A 20,948-nucleotide genomic window follows, 5' to 3' on the forward strand; every position below is an offset into this window, starting at 1 on the left:
ATTTTCTATGGCACCGCGAAGTATTTCAGAGATAGACGTCAGAAAGCAGAGCAACATATCTTGAACAACCCGAATACAAGTTACTATGAAAGAGTAACGAAGTACATGGACAACAAGATGCAAAAATCTAGGTCACACACTATAGTCGCCAACGGTAATCAAGAAAGAAGGTTTGAGGTCCGCTTATCCAACAACAAATTCGGATGTGCAAATGAGTTGAGGACGCATGAGGTGAAAATTGGAAATGAAGCCTGGCCGACGTGTGAGTGCACATGCAACAAACCGAAATTGTTTCACCTACCTTGCTCACATGTACTTGCTTCCTGCGGGTAGCTTGGAATGGACGCAAATCGTTTGTGTCTCCATTTTTTCTTAAAGAGTCTGTCCTCAATACCTGGACAGGTGAGCTGATGGGTTTTCGATCAATGGGTAACTTCAACAACGTCAACCCCGCTGAAAGGCGTTACATTCCAAATCCAAAGCATATGCGTACAAGTAGCGGCAGACGGCAGTGTCAGCACATCCGGAAGGATATGGATGAATCTGAAGCGGGAGGTCCGCCTAGACAATGCATTCTATGCAATGAATTTGGCCATAGGGACACTAATTGTCCCACTTTCGTCACTGCTAATGGTGCTGGGCGTGGACGAGGCAACCGGGGACGAAGAGGAGGTAGAGGAGTAAGAGTGAGAGAAAGAAGCTAAGCTAGTAGTACTATGTTCTAATTTTTTATTAAGTGTGGCACCATGTTCTGAATTTGTATTAAGTGTGGCACCATGTTCTGAATTTGTATTAAGTGTGGCACTATGTTCTGAATTTGTATTAAGTGTGGCAACTATGTTTGAAATTTGTATTAAATGTGACACTATGTTCTACATTTGTATTAAGTGTGGCAACTATGTTTGAAATTGGTATGTGCAGGAATGGCGGGAATGTGGTAGCTGAATGGGGACATTGATAGGGGTCATCGTGCTTCGTTATGGTATGAGCGCAAGCTTGAGCCTCTGGTCACTCGCACTCCTAAGAAGAACTGGATGATACACCTAGGATGGGTTCAGCGGTACGTGTTTTATTAAGTGCTAGTGGTGCCGGCCATCTAGCCTATACATCAAATGTCCATCCTTTAAAAGAATAGAATAAACCTAAGTGAAATGTCCGACATGTAGCCGCGCTTTGAGCCATTGATCGATATCAATTCAAGCATATATGTAGATAAAGTGCCTGATGTTCAACATGTTTTTTTTAATTCTTTGGTCCCAAATTCAACCATACTCCTCGAAACTTTGAAAGTGGCGTTTATCTCAAGGTTTCTCTCCTGGAACTTGACTTCTTCATCGACACATGTTCTCTCAAGTGGGTTGCCCCTTGAGTTTTATCCAACAATGTATCAATCTGAAGGGCTTGCCCTCTGTCTTGTAGTACATCACGGCAACGCATCCGGGCTATACAATGACATGATCTTCAAATTGCAACGTTGAGTGAATCAATGAATTGACCAACAAGAAGCAAAAATTTATGATCTCCATGATTGGTGCACCCATTGACATCATTCTTTCAACTTGTGCAATCGCAGTGCAATACTTCATGACGATGTTTAAAATGGTGTATCAGCGATGGAGTAGTGACTTTCCATTGCGATCATGGATCGCATCCAAATTGTAGGGTGTGTATTAGTTGTGCTAATGAAACCAAGAATGCACATGCCCCAAAATACCATGCACTTTTGTTTCATGCCCACAAACCCCGCACTTGTGGCCAACTACGCGTTGCACAATAACGCATCCTCCCTCATAAAGTACCTTGCCATCGTGCTTACTTCATGTTAAACAAAAAGAAAGTCAAAATAATCGCAACGACATTTGGCGGAACACTTGCTAGACATGGCGTCCGCCATGGACGGCGTCGAAATAGAGCGGACGATACCTTGGCTGCGAGGGCAAGTATAAGGCGCCTGGGTGGAGCAGCGGTGGTCCGGCAAGAAGTGGGCAACGGCCGGAGTGGAGTAGAGGCGGCATTGATCTTGGCAGGTGTGGATACAGAGAAAAGGGGGGTGGATGGGAGAAAAGGGCTCCGGGAGGAAGGTTTTGTGTGGGCCGGATGTGTCAGAGTCCGACGTGGCGGTTGCACGGACACGCCCAAAGATTCCTCGGCGAAATTCGGGATGTGTCAGAGTCCAATGTGGCGGTTGCACGGACTCCCCCAAAGATTCCTCGGCGGCGAAATTCGAACGTGCAGACTAGTCCATGGCCGTTTGATGCAAGCCATTAGATGACATAAAGTGTTCAGACCGACCATGCAGTCCAGATGTTTTTCTTTTTCTTTTGAGAACTGCCGTTGTTTTAATGATCGGGATATGCCCGGATGGAGGTCTGGCCTTCGCGGGTGGAGAGGCGAAAGGATGAGCAACGGCTGTGATGACGTGCAAATGACGGCTGTCGAGGAGGCTGATAGCACCTTTAAAGATTTTGCACGCAGAATCATTCACCTGATAGCACCTTTAGAGATTCTGTACGCAGAATCACTCACACTATTGCACAATATACTGGTTCCAGAAACTAAAGCCGCGAGCTAACACGCAGCCTACAGCCCTACAGTGACTCCCTACACCACTGGTCATTCTTCGTCCGAGCTCTCGTACGCCAGGCCAAGCAAGCTTCCAGTCACATTTTGTGGCCTAGACTCCGTTGCTTCAGCTGGCTTTGGTTCATTCTGACATGAAGACATTTTGCTGACAGAAACTTCCTGGTTCAGCTTAGGTCCGTCGTTCTCTGCCGCTTGCGGAGAGCTGCAAACCTTGGGTCGCTTCGGTTTGATCCCAACAATGTTCTTCAAGAGATCCCGTTGCCTGCCAATTAGGTATGCCCCAATGTTACGACAGGGCGCGGTGGATGGAAACCTAATGTTTGCTGCGCACAGCTTAGTAGCATACCTTATGTCGCTTTTTGGCCTGGCGTCGACACAAAGAGCGGCGGGTAGAGCAGGTGCAGAATCAGCTAAAGTCGCTGCTTTGTAAGGGGAGGGTTAAAGAAATCAAACAGACTATAGCTACACAAATCTAAATGAGAAACTACCCCTGGCTAGGCATGTTCCTCTGTTCTGCTATTCCAACTAATGGAAACAAATCACATAATAAAGATGTGGAAAATTGCACGACAAGTTAAATGAGAAATCACCCCTGGCAAAGCATGTCTCTACTGTGCTATTCCACATGATGAATAATAGATCAAGTAGTAAATATGTGTACTATCGCAAATTGGCATACCAGGAGCTAGAGGAGCGCTTGGATCGTGTTGACCAAATATTATTGGGTTTTTATCAGTTTTGCCATCGGTTGTATAACGCTACTCAGTTTTGCCATTAAACATTTTCACTACTCAAAAATGCCACTGTTCTGTTATATCAAGCTCAAAAAGACCATTTTTCACTGTTACCGTTTGGTCAATACACGTTGACTAAAGTTAGATGACGAAATTACCCCTATCCCATTTGTAAGGGCCGCATGAGAAAAAGAGAAAAAAAATTGAGAGGCTGGGGTTTGAACCCAAGACCACTGTTCTGTTATATCAAGCTCAAAAAGACCATTTTTCACTGTTACCGTTTGGTCAATACACGTTGACTAAAGTTAGATGACGAAATTACCCCTATCCCATTTGTAAGGGCCGCATGAGAAAAAGAGAAAAAAAATTGAGAGGCTGGGGTTTGAACCCAAGACCACGGGCTACACAAGCCCGCGAGCTAACCAACTGAACCATGGTAACGATTTGTTTTGTGAGGAGATACAGTCCTTATATACAGATGTCTTAACCTAACTAAACAAAATCTTATCTAATCCTTGACCCGATCTGTTCGTGGCAGTTTCCCTTTCCCCAGCCGGAACCAATATCCCCGGTCATCGCCGCCGCCTGCCAAACTCCTCACCTGGCACCGCCGGTCGCCGGGCTGCCCGCCCAGCTCCGGCGCGCCCCCACTCGCCACAGCTGCGGCGCCTCCCGCCAAGTGCCGCCACGCATCGCAGCTTCGGCTCTTCCTCCCGCCCGGCACCGCCACCGGAGGCAGGCAGCTCCGGCGCTTCTCCCGGCTGACTCCGCAGCTCCTCCCAAGTCTTGAAGTGCAATTGTTCCACGGCGATGGCGACGAACAGCAGGACCGAATCGGAGGCTTGCATCGGCCACAGGACGCCCCAACATGACATAGGCTCTGAAATTCCTGCATTGTGAGTATACTAATTCTCAGTGTGCGTGTGTGGTTGAATATAACTTGTAGAGGTCGAAATTTGTACATAGAATTTGTAGTAGCTGACTTTGCCTTACTGATAATCGCGTGCAATTTGGTACTTGTGTTCCTGATGGTCAGGATGGATGCGGATACTGCTTGTATGCTGACAGTTAGGATGGAAACAAGCCGTGAGAATAGCGATGGTCTCAAGCGATATGTTGGCGGCTTTGATTTTCATCTATTTGTAGAACCTAGTATCACACACAAAACATTGCTGCACAAACTGTGTGATACCTATCCATGGGGGTGGCGTGATTACGTTGAGTTGAAGTACTATGACAGGGAGCAGAATAAATGGGTTGCTGTTGTATGTGATGATGATGCAGCTTTGATGTTTGGAAAACATCAAGATTCAAAGAAAATATCTATGCAAATTGAGGTTCTTCAAAAATCCCAAACTCCTAGCACACCTAGCCATAATCCACCTACACAACCTTGTTACAGTGAGAGTCAACATACAGGGAGTCAGGCAGTTGATGTTGATACAGTCAACATACAGGGAGTCAGGCAGTCTAATAGTGTTGACGATGCTAATAGAGACATAACCGATGATGCTATACCTGATGATGCTATTCTCTCGGATAATGATGATGAGCGGCAGTATCCAGACTTAGTCAAGAAGTCTACCAAAGAAGATGATTCGGCAGATATGGAAGAGGAAGATAATCCTCCAGCATATGAATCCACTGACACTGAAGAGGAAGAAGAGAATAGAGACATGGGTTTAGTTGATGAAGAGGAAGAGGAGGAGGAGGACAGACCTGTTGTAGTATATAACAAGGAGAATCCATTATTTGCAGAAGGCTCGGTATTCCCCTCTTTGTTGGACTGCAAGAATGCACTTTCTACTTTTGCAATTAAACGTGAATTTGACTATACAGTCGAAAAGAGTGATTCTAAGAGGCTGAGAGCAAGTTGTGCATATAAGAGGTGTAAGTGGAGAATTCATGGCTCTTATATGAGGAATAGCAGAATATTTCAGGTATAACTTGCTAACATCTAATTGATTTGTTTATTGTACCCTTTATTTTGTGGAACTGGTAACTATACAAATGTGGCAAGTTTAACATACTAGCAACCTACTAACTGATTTTGTTGTTTCCTACAGATCAAGGTGTGTCCTTTCTCTCATACATGCCCAACTAAGCTGAGAAGTGAGAAGTTCAAGCCGGCAAAGAGCAGGTGGGTTGCTGATGTTGTGCTGGAGTGGGTGAGAAAGAACCCAGATATTGGCCCTACTGCTCTTCAAGAGAAGATCCATGAGAAGTACCACTTCACGGTGCCATACATGCGTGTATCTCGTGGTAAGGACAAAAGAGATGATGGTAATTAGACACAGTGATGTTGAGGCAGAAATTACTGCAGTGGACAAAGAGAATAGGGAATGGAGATTACCCTGTTGACATCGCAAAGGAAACATGTAGCTGTAGGCAATGGCAGGTCAAGGGTTTGCCATGTATCCATGCCATGTACTTTATTACTTCACTACGAGGTCCAGTATCAGAAATTGAACCATATGTACATGAGTTCTACTCCGTTGCAAAATTTAAGGCTGCGTATGCGGACAACATACCTGCAATGGTAGGCAAGCAACAATGGGACATTGTTGACCCTGGCTTCAAACTACATGCTCCAGTGTTGAGGAGGCCAAAAGGCCGACCAAGGAAGACTAGAATTAGATCTAGTGCTGAAGGTGCTGGCGTGGGCGCTAGGAAAAGGAAGTGCAAGCGATGCGGAGGCTTCGGGCGCATTGCCAGATTGTGCACAAATCCAGTTGACCCAGCATTTGGAGAAGATGAGGCTGACCTCCAAGCTAGGGAAGCCCCTTTTGTGGCAGGAGAAGGCGACCCTGAACTATCAATGGTTGCAAGTTCTGCTAGGTAACATCAAAAGAACATGTGCTTTTCTATATGTATTTTCAACATCTATTTTCATTCTTTTTTGCAACATGACTAACTTCTGTACAGCTCAAAGAAAAGTGTAGTCACTGTTCCCCTCTAAATTCCGTTTTGTCTTAAAAGTCGAGCGAGACGCCCATGGTCGAGGCGGAATCCATGGCTCTCGCGACCCCGCGGCCGCGGCCGGCGGCGCCGCGTTGATCTCCCTCCTCCGGCCGTCATTTCAGCCGCCGAGACCAGATCCGGGCTGCTCTCCGCGTCCTCTCCCAGCTGCACTCCCTCTCCCCTTCATGCTCTTGAGGTGCTGCTCATGGCCCTCGCGTCTGCGTCGTCATCTCCGACTCCGTCGGAAGCCTCAGCTGCTGCCGCCGCGCTGGCCGCGGCTGCTCTTGCCTCCCGCATGGCCGCCCCGGCAGCTGGAGGTCGTCTGTCCCGTGCTGGACTCCCGCCAAGGCCAGATGTGGCAGCACCTCCGATGGCGCAGTCGGGCAAGCGCTCCCTGCCTCGCCCCGGGCCTCCTCCGAGCGGCGTCGCCGCGTTTTCCGCCCTGGACGCGGCGCGTGATGCTCCAGATCATGCTCCTGTCCTGGTGGTTGGAGGGCTTGGACCCCCTGCCTCCGCTGACTCTGCTCCTGGCAGCACCACGCTGTCAGCCCCGACTTCTACTGTGTGCACGTCGTCCCCAACTCTTGCATGCGCTGCTACGGTGTCCTCGACTCCTGTGGAAGCCCCGCCGCCACCCCCGGCTGCTGTTGCTGAAGCGCCGTCCACGACTCCAGCTGGCAACACCGCATCGTCCACGACTCCTGCTGGCACCACCGGACCGTCCCTGACTCCTGTAGAAGTGGCGCCATCCTCAACGCCTGTCGGCGCTGAGCCGGGTCTGAACAAGGCGCGATATGTCTCGTGGAGCTCCCTTACCGACAATGAAGATGAAGAGGATGACGATGTGCTGGCCCCGCCGACGCTGCCGCCGGCTACCAAATCCTCAGTTCCGGCAGCTCAGCCGGGCATGGCGTGCGATGCGGATTCATGCGGTGGTTGGCAAAAGGTGATGCCGCGACGCAACGTGCAATGCCCTGTATCACTAGGCCCTGCACTGGCTCCCCGTCCTATCCCCGCTTGGCTTCATGGTAGATGTTGCAGATGCCTCTATCCTGGACACCGTGCAGCGGAGTGTCGAGATCCTTTTAGGTGTTCTCGATGCCTTGAGAATGGTCATCGAGCGCGTGGGTGCCGCAATGCCTGGCGTCCCCTCAGCTTTTTGGGAAGCCCTACTTTGTCAGCATTGCCCCGCCTCCCTGTCGGACACCAACAAGCTTCAGTTCCTTGCAAGGTCCGGAAAGAAGCCACGCCCCTCTCGAAGACGTTTGGTCGCGATTCTTGGGCATCGATCGTTCCTGCTCCTGCTAGCTCTGTGGCCTCGGCGGATATCCCAGTGCGGCCTGCCTTGGAGAGGCAGGCCGAGTTGTTGTGCTCTGAGCTCCTTGATATGGCTTCCTTCCGGTTTGAGGAGACGGTCCAACCTCTGCGTGATGTCGTTGACTCCATGCAAGGTTGGATGTTGCGGATGGAGAGCTTCATGGAGCGAGTTGAGGCTGCACTAGGAGGGCTCTCCCTGGCGCCGCCTGTGTTGCAGAGTGCTCATGTGTTGCGCCCTTTGATTGTGCCTGATGGCAGCTTCGAGGTCGAGAGGGGAGACGAGCTTCATGGTTGTTTCTCCCCTCGTGCTAGAGCCAGCTCGCCACCGTCGGCCTATGAGGGTCTAGGCAATGATGTGGTTGTGACTCCGGTGCTGCAGATCATGCCTGAGCTTCGGGAGCTGTGTGGAGGCTCGGTTCTGCCTCTGTCCGTCGAACAACCGAAGGTAGACCCTCCTGAGATCTCAATTGTGGCTTTATCGCCAACGTCACCCCTGGATTCTAGCCAGATACTTGATGCTGAGGAGTGTGGTGATTTGGATGTTTCAATATCTCCATCTCCTAAGTCCATTGGGTGTCAGGCGTCAACCAGTTTACCTCTTGGTGTCATGGAGCATGGAGTTCTAGATGTTGCTGATGTTCCCTCGTTTGCGACCATGGAGCAGGTGATGCCTGTGAGTGACATGACCATTGAGCCAAGTGTGTTGGCACCTACTCCAAATCCAGATGCTCTCTTCGCGAAGGAACTTTGTGACTTGCTCGCCAGTGTGGAGGTTGCTAGACCTGGTTTGGGCAGGTCGATTGCTTGCCTCTTGACGGGGACACCAATAAGGGGCAAACAAAAGAAGGTGGGCAAAGGAAAGAGTGGCGCCATGGGCAAGGCGTCTCTCGCTGCTTGATGGATGACCTTCGATCTCTCGGCTTGTCCGCTTTGATTGGGTTGTCGTTGAGGGTTGGGAGGTGCCTGATGTCTTGTGTCGAGCTGTTCTTGTCGGGGGTCTCTTGGCGTAGTAGCAATATCGGGGTTTGTGGACGTTGTGTATTCGGAGAGTCTGGGAGGGGCCGCATGTGCTGTTGTGGGGTTTCTTGCCATGTGAGGAGTTAGTCCATGCTCCATTTGTATTGGTTTTCGCCCGGTTTTCCGTAAATAACTGGGCAATTCTCTTCTTCTTAATTAGTCGATGAGGCAAAACTTTTGCCTCTGTTTCGAAAAAAAATTGTGAAGAACACTAGGAAAAGGAAGCACATGCAAAATGAAGTTTGTACCACAACCGATGGACCTGCAAGTGGATTTGTTTCGTCTCCCATGCATATTCGAATTGCAAATGCGGAACCACCAGACAGTCCTGCTAAAAACACAAGAAGCAAAAAGAAGCTACATATGTGAAGTTTGTGTGATCGTGACCTTTTGCTTGTGAACCTGGACATGTTTCCTTTCAACCTTATGCATGTTTGAGAATTTGGACCTTTATATTTCGACCAACAAGTGGATGTTATTGAACCTTATTTATGTTTGTGAACCTGATTTGTGTGTGCTGAAAAAACAACCTTATTTATGTCTGTGAACCACTTTGTGTTTGTGTCGTTTTCAGAAAAATGGGCAGCAACCATGCTGAAATTTTCATAGAAATATAGAATACCATGTGATCATGCTGTCATATGTGTTGTTTCTGTCGATTAGTGTGTGACCATCAAAAAATTTGGGCGTGGCGGTCTGCCTCATTTGTTTATGTCTACTAGTACCAAACAGTTTCTTCTAGCCGGCCAGCCGCTCGTGCGGATCTGTTGTCCATACTAACTTTCAAACCGAAGTTCAACTATCTAGCAACAGGAAAATATATGAGGCGTTGCTGTGTTGGAATATTATTCCATATAACATATAATGGATATATCTCCTTCTGCATCATAACATCTCCTTAGATCAGTTGGTTTGCTCGCTTCTTACTGGAGGTTGTGGTCTTGGGTTCGAAACCCCAAGACGACAATTTTTATTCTATTTTCATGCACCCCTTACAAATGGTCCCACAAGTCAACACAGAGAGACGGGGGGTTCATAAACGGGACAGGGGTATTTTTGTCATCTACCTCCAGTCAACGTGTATTGACCAGACGGTAACGGTGAAAAATGGCATTTCTGAGTTTGTGTCTAACGGAACAGTGGCATTTTTTATTAGTGAAAACATTTAGTGGCAAAACTGAGTAGCGTTAGACAGCCGATGGCAAAACTGATAAAAACCCAATATTATTTTATAAAATGCAAGCTACGCTGTTTCATTAAATATAAAGAGAGGATATCTTAAAAGCAGCAAATGCCCGCTTCTCTGTACGGCGAAGACGACGCTCTGCATCTTCCTCGGCCTCCATTTGCTCTTTGAGGTAAAGCAAATCATCACTGTCCAATGCTGAAAAACATAAAAGTAATACAAAAAAAATGGTTAACAAGCAACCGGCATGGAGCCCTCCTTGAAGAAGCATGAAATACCTCCTCGTCCATGAAGGTAGCCTCCCCTCTCACCGGCAACATCCTGCATCTGTTGGCATCAACCGCCCAGTACAGAGCCAAAATTTCTGTGAGGGCATGTTATCAGAACATTGCGTGTAAAACTCAACTGGTAGCAGTAGTAAGGGAATCGAGCTTGCAAGGAATGTTGTGACATCTCACAGCCCCAGCTACCAAGTAATATAAATGTTATTCTACCAACAAACCAATGATCTCAGCAGAGTATACACGCAACCTCAACCTAAGGCAGCCCGTTAAATATTTCTGACCACATTGGATGATCTATCACAGTGTAGAGAAAATTATGAAATTCAGTCTACATTATTTTTTTTACTTATTCTGATAACATCAAATGTACTACTCTATATCAGCAGCACCAAGCCATATATAATGCATATTCTAGCACAGCAACATGTAAGAAGAAAATCACCACTCCAGCACATTCAACGCTATGCCAGATTGACACCACATAAGTGCAAAACTTAGCAAATCCATTCATTCAGACATCAAAAGTATTATTTTGGCCAAATTTAACCTCTTCTTTGTTGAATTTTAAATTATATTTTAGCAGCTAATGAAATTGTCTCTTACAAAAATAGGATAAATGGCAGAAAAGTAAGACTTGATATAATAACATCTTATATGCAGATATTTAAAATAATGTGTTTAGACATACATCAAATGCAGTAGCAGTACTAAACTAACAATACAATCCAGATAACCTTTGCAACCATGCGCTGAAAGGTGACGTCCTCATCATCGATCTTGTCCTTCCCCTTCCCTGACTTCCTATCTGCACATCCACAGCACAAATCCCAAATGTCATCAAAATGATCCCAATTTAAATGCCTAACAGACAAGGAAGGGTAAGAACTTGTTGGCTACAGGAGAGTGATGAATCAAGAACCTTTAGGATCGCTGAGATTGGTATACTCACGGACCTCACGTCCAGACATGTCGAAAGCTCAGCTGGGCCCTATTTAGATCCAGATCCAACATCAGATACACTTTCGCCAATGCTTTTCTTACCAAATCAATAAGCCAGTAAAAAGCATAAATGAAAACTACTAGCTTAGTAATCGTATTGGTACAAAAATTATACTGCCCTTTAAAGACAAATGGTGTACCTCACCAGGGTGACCAACAGCTAAAATACTAACCCTAGCCCTAGAGGCCTTGTTCGGTTTGGCAGGGTTTGAAGAGGTTTGAAAGAGATTGAAGGGGATTAAATCCCTTGCAAGTCAAAATCCTTCTCAAACCTCCCCAATCCCCTTCAATCCCTGTGGCAAGAGGATTAACCGAACATGGCCAGATAGTATCTTAGTGCAAAAAAGTGCTAAATTAAAATAATTTTGTAGTGGCACGTCAAATAAGAGCAATGTTCGGGTGTTTTTGTGCCAATATAAATTGTAAAAGCATAAATGTATCATCTGTAAACATACTCTTGCATACGTACATACACCAAAAAAATCTATGCATATGTGAACGTATTAATGAAATGTGCAAAACAACAAGAGCAGTAGTCTTCTCATGGCTGCCAAAATGTGCTAGACCATGTGGACTACTAGAAACAAATTTACTATTGAAAAGGTGTTCCCTAACTCGGCGGCTAATGTTATTTTCAAATTATCCATGTTTTTGCAGTAGTGGAAATATCTGATTAAGGAGGATGACAAGGCGGCATTGGAGGCCCTCATCTACCATGTGCGTGCAACTGCTATCTTTCTCTCTGGAAGGGATCGGGCCAGGGTATCATGGCTGATGTTGCTTCCTTTTAAAGTGTCTTCCCCAGTTAGATTGTCCTTTTGGGTTATTCTTAGGCATGCGTGCCTTGTTGCCGGTTGTGGCCGTCCTCTTTTGCCCGTAGGTTGATACTGTTGGTGTATGGTTAGATTGGTTGTGACTCTCGTTCCATGATGGCTTTATTAATTTAAAGTCCGGTCTCGACCTTTTCTCTAAAAAAAGACCTCTTCGGAGTTCGGAACACATGTTTCTTTCGGCATAATAACTTTATTCATAGAATAATGGCCAGATCGTTTACATAATGATGAAGAATAAAGTCAGGGATGTTTGTCTCCCACACTTCAGACTTGCTAATACTAATGCAATGATTAGCTAATGCATCCACCACGAGATAATAGCATGTATCGTCCTCATACTTGGTGGCTATGTCCAAAACAGTCCTCATACCTTGGAAGTGTTTCAATATGATCCTCGTACTTAAAAATACGTTGTGTATATGGTCCTCAAACTTGGAAGGGCAGTCCTGAGCTTCATCGCCATGTACGCATCGTGTATAGCGCAACCTGCCAGCTGAGTCAAGTCTCTCTCCATCCTTGTGGTCGTGCTCTATCCGGTGGTCCTCAAACTTGTTGGCTAGCTTGCTCGTGCTCTATCCGGTGGTCGCAGGTTTGAAACCTCCATGCTATAGTAACATTTTTATTTCTTTTCAGCCACCCACTGACAAGTGGGCCCCGCTCAGACGGAGAGAGAGTTGTTCTTGCTATACACGATATGTACATGGCGATGAAGCTCGGGACTGCTCTCCCAAGTTTGAGGATTGTATACACAACATATTTTCAAGTATGAGGATCGTACTGAAGCACTTCCAGAGTATGAGGACCGTTTTGGACCTAGCCAGCAAATATAAGGATGATAGATGCAATTATCTCCATCCACCACCATATTAGCTTCTCTACTACAATGATCAAAAGTGATACTAGCAAACTCCAATGTCAAAAGGGAACATTCAACTATTATAGGCACATCCGTTCCCATATGTGTGTTTGGATCAAAGATGGCCTCCAGTCCGTTGATACTATTAGACTCGATTGCCAGCTTCGCGCATCCCAGGTTTGCTGCTAAGTTTAGCCCACACAAGATAGCTGCCACAATATTGTTGATTCTACACTGGCCACATGGGGTATCAAATGAGTTATTGCACGCAGGAACTTGCCACGATCATCACGCTTAATAACACCGCTAGCACCTGTGAAGTTATCTGCATAAAATGATGCATCAACATTTATTTTTAGAACTCCCGTTTCTGGCTTTTTCCATACGTGACCCCTCTTGCATGTAGGCTGGTTTAGAATGTTAGCTCAAAAGAAAATTGTGGCTAGTACCCGGATCGACATTGCAGGAGTACATGTTTATGAAACCAAGGAACATAAAGAAACAGAGGAATGGACAAGAAAGTGGGTGCAAAATATAGAATTGAAAAAAATAGAGGAAAGATCCTTGTATAGCACGGGATCCATTATAAAAATTGTATGTTTGCTATGTTTAGAGAATAGGAGAAGGGAGACCTAGATTTATTTAGATTGAACTTATCCTTACTCACCCTTGTTTCCAAGGAGTCTGATGCAGTTCAAATGGAGAAGTTTAGGCCTTTGGCTATGATTAATTGTAGTTTTAAAATTTTCTCTAAATGCACTACTAGTAGTTTTGATGCTATTTCCAATGATCTCATTGCTCCAAACCAAACTGCCTTTATAAAAGCCAGATTTATTGTTGAAAGCATGGTAGCTGCTCATGGAATTATTCACTTTGTAGCAACTAAAAATTTGTCTGGTTTTATGTTTAAACTTGATTATGACTCTATGAGAAACCTTATGATATGATTAACATGGAGTTTTTGTTCGATATGCCTGTGTGGATGAATACAATTGAATCCCTTTTGGATAATGCAGGATAAATGACATCAACGGACACACCCGCCGGTTATGGCCGTTACCCCTGGCGGGATCGAAACTGGCCCCATAGATCAATACTAGTCTTTCCTGCGCATTTTGTCCTCACTCGTGTGCACCCGGGACCAACTTCCCGGTCGGTCACCCATCCTAGAATTACTCCAAGCCAAGCACGCTTAACTTAGGAGTTCTTTTCGAATGGGCTCCCAGAAAAGAAGGAATTCCTTATTGATATGAGTAGTCTATCATTCCTATTAAGCCAGGCTATCACATAAGGCCTCTAATAACAATCTTATTGAAGGCCTTTTTCCATCATCTAATCCTGTTGTTGTCAGTATGCAATATGCAGATGACCTCCTTTTTCTAGATCATAGTTTACAGCATGCTAAAAACCTTAAATGGCTTCTGTCTTTCTTTGAGAAAATATCAGGCACGAGGATTAATTTCCACAAATGTGAGTTAGTTCCTATTAATATTGAGAGAGATAGTGCTTAGGTTTTTGCTTAGTCTCTGGGTTGTAAACTTAGCTCCTTTCCTATCAAATATCTTGGAGCTCCACTTCATCACTGTAAGCTTAGGAAGGAGGACCTCCAACCAGTCATTCATAAGATAATCAAAAAAGGGGCTAGATGGAGGGTTAGACTCCTTTCTTTTGGCAAAAGGCTGATTTTAGTTCAAACTTGTATAGCTGATATCCCCTCCTACCTTATGGGGATTATTAAGTTTCCTAAATGGGCTATTACCCTGATTAATTCCCAATTAGCCCTTTTTTCTGGGATGATTATGAGGGCCACCATAAGTATCATCTAGCCTCTTGGGGGTCTTTGGCTCTTAAGAAAGAATATGGCGGCCTGAGGATCACTAATATTGCTGATTTTAATCTTTGCTTGCTTGCCTCTCTTGGGTTAAGAGATATCATCTAGATACTCGGAAAATTTGGAGACAAATTAATGCCAAATATATAACCCATAACCCTAACATTTTTGCTTGCTTTGTTGTTGGTGCCTCCCCTCTTTTGGAAGGGAGTTTTGTGGGCTACCAATGCCTCTAAGTTTGGCTATTTCTGGAAAACTTGGAATGGCAAGATGGTTATATTTTAGGAAGATCACTGGTGTGGATCCCCCAACCTAGCCACTCAGTATTGGGGGATTTACTCTATTGCTATTGACCATAAAGTCTTAGTCAGTAAGGTCTGAGATGGAGTTAATCTTAAGATCAAATTTAGGAGATGTTTCTCCCTAGATATACCTCAGTCCTGGAATGACCTCTTTAATGACACTTAATACCTTAAATTTGATGATACCTCTGATTCCCTTGTTTGGAATTATGATCCTAAAGGGATTTATATTGTTAAATCATTTTATAAGATTGTCAATTTTAGGGGTTTTCCTCAATGGTAATTGCCTTGTTGTTTAGAAGGTGAAGATCCCCCCTAGGGTTCAGATCTTTCTCTAGTTGCTTGCTAATAACAAACTGCTTACTAGAGATAATTTGCACAAAAGTCAAAATGTTCCTGATTTGACTTGTCCTTTTGTTTTGAACTTGAGACTAGGCAAGTGGGCATCATTTGTTTTTTGATTGTGTTGTTTCTAATGAACCGCAGAGAGTTGTTGTTGAGCTGGCTACTAGTATTGGCATTACTAATATAATGTATTTACTTCAATTTCAGAATAATAACTCTAATACTGCTACTAAAATAGTTCTGACAACAATCCTTTGGGCTCTCTAGAAAATTAGAAATGACATGTGTTTCAACCATGTGCTCTGGTCTGGTGTGCAGGTGATTTTGAGGAAAACCGCCGACATGCTTTCCTTATGGGAGGTGCTATGCTCAGAACCCGTCAAGGAAAAACTGAGGGTAATGCTTACAAGACTGGAGAAAATTGTGCAAGAACCCCCCCCCCTTCTACTGTGGCTGGATCCAGGTTAGAGCTAGTGTGCTGCTCCCTCTCCCTAGGAGGTGGAATGATGCATGTATGATGTCGTGGATGCGCCTTCATCTTCGGCCTTCTTTTGTCGCTAGATGCCTACGTGTGCTGCTACTTTGATGTCGAGAGGCTGGGGTGTGTTATGTTGTCTTTATCTTTGGTGTAAACCTTAGTTCTACTTAGAATTTTTTTTTCTTCTGCCGAGGCAACATGTTTGCTGCCTCTGCAGCCTTGCACTATTCTTTTTAGTTTCTCCCTTGTATCATACTACGTGGTTTTGCTGTTATGCAATGGGACCTGGGCTGGAGCCCTTTTCCTCTAAAAAATAGAGGAAAGATATATGAGGTAGTGTTCAGGACAAAGGTAGAAAGCATGCATGGAAACATCCAGAGTTCTACGGGTATGGACAAACGTAGAGGCCCATTAGGCCATACCTGTAGAACTCTGAATGTTTTCATGTATGCTTTCTACCTTTGTTCCGAACACCACCTCATACATCTTTCCTCTATTTTTCCAACCCTATGTTTTGCATCCAATTTCCCGTCCCGTTCCTCTTTTTCTCTATGTTCCTTGGTTTTTGTAGACATGTGCTCCAAACAGGCCTAGAGTATTTTATTTGGCTAGACATTGTTCATACTACCTGTGTCATGCACCAAGAAGATCAGAGATAATATGCACCATATTTTTGAATTTCTTTTGGTCATGCAACAACAATATCAGGCATGTTTGGTCATACAACAACAACAACATGCATTAGATCACTCTCATGTTTCAGCCTTGGAAAAATTCAGCAACAACAAGATAACTTGATTGTAACTTGTAGTATACATGTTCACAAAATACATCATATGGTCACTGGTATATCTTGGGAATAAGATCAAATGTTTGGGTCATACACACCAACAAGATCAACCATAATATAGAACCTCTCTTCAGACTACTTGGGTAAACTAGACTACGCCCAACTAAAAACTACTCCCTCTGTCCCATAATAAGACGCTTTTTGACACAAAGCGTCCTACATTATGTGACGGAGGGAGTAGCTAAATAAAGGTACTAATCTGGAGCAAGCTAGGATATTTTACTTGATCAATACAACAAGAAACAGCCTCCACCCAAGCTCTATGTTTGTAAACATAAGGAGTTGGATCAGAACTTCTAAACAGGGAATTTGAAACTATCCAACGGAGAAGGAGAGCACAAAAAACTTGAACTGGGTGTCGGTTGTCCGCCGGAGTGACCCCCATTGCTCGCCAACAAAGCGACCGAGGGCTACAATCCTCGGAGAGCGGCGGGGAAGCGGGGAGAGTGACAAGGCAGCTGCACGTCCCTCGCATGCACTCTCCTCCTTCTCAGTAGCGCTGGTTCGTCTCATCCAACACTATGGGCATCGCCTGATTGTCTGGCGCCGACATCGCCATGACCATCGTCGCCGCGTCCTCCTTCAGACCCGGCGGGTTCAGAGCGCAAGACCTGTACGCGGGGCAACGCGCTCTCTGAACTGAATCCCCTCTCCCATGCCTCCAACATCGCCCAATAGATAAACCCGACCGACAACGCTGCTTCTCCGATCATTCAGATCCTCTCCTCCTTCGTGGCCGCCATAGCAATCCCCACAGATTCCTCATAGAGCATCTCCAAGTTCGAAAAGCGGCTACAGATCTCACGAAGCCTGGTCGGCTTCTCTGCATCGTCATCTGCCACCTGCGGCAGCATCTCCGCCGACGTTGCTGTGATTTCCATCGTCGCTAGGGTTTGGGGTTTGTTCAAGCTTGAGAGGAAGACAATGGGGATTTGGGGGAAACATTTTGACCTTTTCATGGCCATACAGACGAGGATTGGCACACGGCGGGATTAATGAGATTTTGAGGGACCATTTTGAAAGAAAAAAAACTGGACACGTGGCAGCTGCAGAGAGGCCTACGCAGGACCGTATGTATTACGTATTGCTGTATTTTTTAGGACTGTACTGAAGCATTTTTTTAAGCCCCGAGGCTGTTGTGTTACGCGCTGATGTACCAATATGAAATTTACTCCTACTATATGCTACAAATGCAGTAATGTATCCCCAGACTGTCCTTGCTAGATCGATCACTCTTCCAACGAAAAAGAGTAAATTACAGGGGAAATCATCTGCTTCCAATGCTTCTGTCTTCTCGGATCGGATAGTACTACGCATGGCGCAAAACACATGAGCAGCCCGTCGGATTGGCTGGGTTGGCTTGATTGGACTGCCTGGTGCACACGACGGAGTCTGCCACGCCACGCCACGCATGTGTCACCGAGCGTGCGCGGCGAGGGCTGTGGCGGCCGGCGACGGCACGGGCCAGTCGCGGCACACGGGGCAGGTGGCGCTCACGCGCAGCCGAGCTGCTGTACACTGCGGCACAATGGACGGCACGGCAGCGCAAGCAGGGTGGTGGCGGCTTCAACGACCACGACGACGACGGCACGGCGAGCATGGCATCTGGTGGTGGCAGGAAGAGGCGAGGCCGCTGCTACAACTGCGGGCAGCGCGGCCATTTCAAGCGGAACTGCACAAGGCCGAGGAAGGCGGCGGCAGAGCGGGCTCTTCTGGCGGACGTCGGCGTCGAGGACGCCGGCCTCCTCTAGACCGTGGCTTAGGGGGTGACTGTTAGCAAATAAGCCACGACGGGGCACTTGTCTGACCATAGTCTGGGTTGTGTCTGACTAGTGTATGGCTTGGCCATGGTCTGGGCATAGTCCGACTGGTGTCTAGGGTTAGTCTGACTTGTGTCTAGGCTTAGTCCAGCTAGTGTACGGGTGCGTGCGTGTGCGGTGAGCGTGCTGGACGCGAGTCCGTGGCCGCGCCCAGTCTATGGCAAGTGTGCGTGCGTGCGTGAGTCTGTTGGCGAGAGTAGCGGGAGGTTGCGTGGCGATCGGGTGCAGCCGGCTGCGTAGGACGCGTTTGTGCGCGTCGTGGGCGCGCCGGGCTTGCGGATCATGGGCGTGGGAGAGTGGAGCGCGGCGTCGTGCGTGCGCGCACGCGTATAAGTCTCCCTCCTGTGTACTGGTTCAGCTGTGGATTGAGTTCGTGCTCAAGAGAAAATACGCCGTTCGTGCGGCGGTGGTGTTCGTGCACCGACAAAAACTGTGTCTCTTCTTCCTCCTTCCTCCTCGTTTCTTCTTTGGTGCGTGCCAAGGAGAGAAGTCCAGAAGGAGAGGTAGACGAGAGGGCTAGCTAGGGAAAGGAGCCACACCAACAATTGGCATCAGAGCTTCGGTTCGAGAGGTCGCCGGCGGCCATGGCGCTTGTTCCGCACGGCGGTGGTGGTGGCAGTTTCTCGCTGCCGGTCCCGCCATTGACGACGACGAACTACATCTCCTGGGCGATCAAGGTAGAGGCGCTCCTTGATGCCCAGGGGCTGTGGTGTGCGGTGGCTCCGGCGGATGGCACGACGGTGGACGCCGGCAAGAGCAAGACGGCGAGGGCATTGCTGCTCGGAGCGCTGTCGGAGGAGGTGCTGCTGCCGGTGTCGATGACGACCACCGCGAAGGAGGTATGGGACTCCCTCAAGGTGCGCTTCGCCGGTGCCGATCGGGTGCGGGCGGCCCGGCTCGCGTCGCTCCGCGGCGAGTTTGATCGGCTGCGGATGGCGGACGGCGAGGACTTGGACAGCTTCGCTGGGAAGCTCGGCGCCATGACGGCACGATACGCAGGCCTGGGGAGGTGCTCGACGACGCCGCACTTGTGAAGAAGCTGCTGGACTCGGTCCCTGACCGCTTGTACCCCATCGTCGCCGGAATAGAGCAATTCTGCGACGTGGATGACATGGCGTTCGAGGAGGCCTTGGGGCGGCTCAAGACGTTCGACGAACGAACCCGGCGTCGCGGGCAGGACGGCGGCAGGCGCGACGGCGAGGAGCTGCTGTACACTACGGCACAATGGGCGGCACGGCAGCGCAAGCAGGGTGGTGGCGGCTTCAACGACCACGACGACGACGGCACGGCGAGCATGGCATCTGGTGGTGGCGGGAAGAGGCGAGGCCACTGCTACAACTGCGGGCAGCGCGGCCATTTCAAGCGGGACTGCACAAGGCCGAGGAAGGCGGCGGCAGAGCGGGCTCTTCTGGCGGACGTCGGCGTCGAGGACGCCGGCCTCCTCTAGGCCGTGGCTTAGGGGGTGACTGTTAGCAAATAAGCCACGGCGGGGCACTTGTCTCATAGTCTGGGTTGTGTCCGACTAGTGTATGGCTTGGCCATGGTCTGGGCATAGTCCGACTGGTGTCTAGGGTTAGTCTGACTTGTGTCTAGGCTTAGTCCAGCTAGTGTAAGGGTGCGTGCGTGTGCGGTGAGCGTGCTGGACGCGAGTCCGTGGCCGCGCCCAGTCCATGGCAAGTGTGCGTGCGTGCGTGAGTCTGTTGGCGAGAGTAGCGGGAGGATGCGTGGCGATCGGATGCAGCCGGCTACGTAGGACGCGTTTGTGCACGTCGTGGGCGCGCCGGGCTTGCGGATCGTGGGCGTGGGAGAGTGGAGCGCGGCGTTGTGCGTGCACGCACGCGTATAAGTCTCCCTCCTGTGTACTGGTTCAGCTGTGGATTGAGTTCGTGCTCAAGAGAAAATACGCCGTTCGTGCGGCGGTGACGTTCGTGCACTGACAAAAACTGTGTCTCTTCCTCCTCCTTCCTCCTCGTTTCTTCTTTGGTGCGTGCCAAGGAGAGAAGTCCAGAAGGAGAGGTAGACGATAGGGCTAGCTAGGGCAAGGAGCCACACCAACACGGCGCACCCCGCGTGGAAGCAGTGCGCGCACCGGGACCCGCGCCGGAGCGCCGCAACGCCATCGAACTCCCCGAGGCAGATGGCGCACGGCCCGTCTGCCACCGTCGCGCCCGATTTGCCGTCACGCGAGCCAGCGCGCAGGAAGAACTTGGGGTAGAGCACGTCGATGGTGGGGCCGTCGAGGCCCGCCTGCACTACGACGGCGGCGGACTGGTGATGGCGGGTGCCGGCGTCGACCAGTCGATGAAGCGACCCGGCGGCGCGGGCCTTGGCGCGTAAGCAGATGTAGGAGGCGAGCATGACGGTGGAGACGAGCACGAGGACGCCGACGGCGATGGCGACGCCGTAGCCGAGCTGGCCCTGCGCGCTGCCCGCCGCTCCGGTCACCGGCGCGTGCGCGGGCGTTGCCGCGGTGGGGACGGAGGCGCGCAGCATGTGTGCGCGCATTTTGGTGCAGTGGCGAAGATTTGAGCTGGGAGTGGGTATAGCAGAGA

General features: G+C 48.3%; 1 protein-coding gene across 4 annotated transcripts; it reads right to left on the minus strand.

The window, feature by feature from the left end:
• Window positions 1–2,210: 2,210 nt before the first annotated feature.
• Window positions 2,211–11,072, minus strand: LOC109781943 (uncharacterized). 4 transcript variants are annotated; one of them, XR_012184579.1, is made up of 6 exons: window positions 11,002–11,072; window positions 10,817–10,887; window positions 10,077–10,162; window positions 8,861–9,996; window positions 2,930–4,206; window positions 2,216–2,845 (listed from the first exon to the last, which is right to left on the minus strand). XR_012184579.1 is itself a non-coding variant. In XM_040389493.3 (4 exons), exons 1-4 carry the CDS (start codon window positions 11,048–11,050, stop codon window positions 3,890–3,892), a joined length of 486 nt encoding a protein of 161 aa, XP_040245427.1. In that variant the 5' UTR covers window positions 11,051–11,072; the 3' UTR covers window positions 3,667–3,889. The 4 variants fall into 4 exon arrangements, 1 of the variants encoding a protein (XP_040245427.1); XR_012184580.1 differs by lacking the exon at window positions 8,861–9,996 and having other exon boundaries at window positions 2,211–2,845; XR_012184578.1 differs by lacking the exon at window positions 2,216–2,845 and having other exon boundaries at window positions 3,667–4,206; window positions 10,077–10,125.
• Between the last annotated feature and the right edge of the window lie 9,876 nt (window positions 11,073–20,948).

This window comes from Aegilops tauschii, chromosome 5, assembly GCF_002575655.3.
Source record: "Aegilops tauschii subsp. strangulata cultivar AL8/78 chromosome 5, Aet v6.0, whole genome shotgun sequence".
Taxonomy (NCBI): Eukaryota; Viridiplantae; Streptophyta; class Magnoliopsida; order Poales; family Poaceae; genus Aegilops; species Aegilops tauschii.

What these genes read in the sequence shown, in the direction of transcription:
- LOC109781943 (XM_040389493.3), bottom strand. Translation starts at nt 11,050, where the DNA reads ATGTCTGGACGTGAGGTCCGTGAGTATACCAATCTCAGCGATCCTAAA. An exon ending in CAATCTCAGCGATCCTAAAG is followed by an intron (nt 10,888 to 11,001) that starts GTTCTTGATTCA and finishes GTGGATGTGCAG; the next exon opens with ATAGGAAGTCAGGGAAGGGG. An exon ending in CTACCTTCATGGACGAGGAG is followed by an intron (nt 4,207 to 10,076) that starts GTATTTCATGCT and finishes CTCACAATGCAG; the next exon opens with GAATTTCAGAGCCTATGTCA.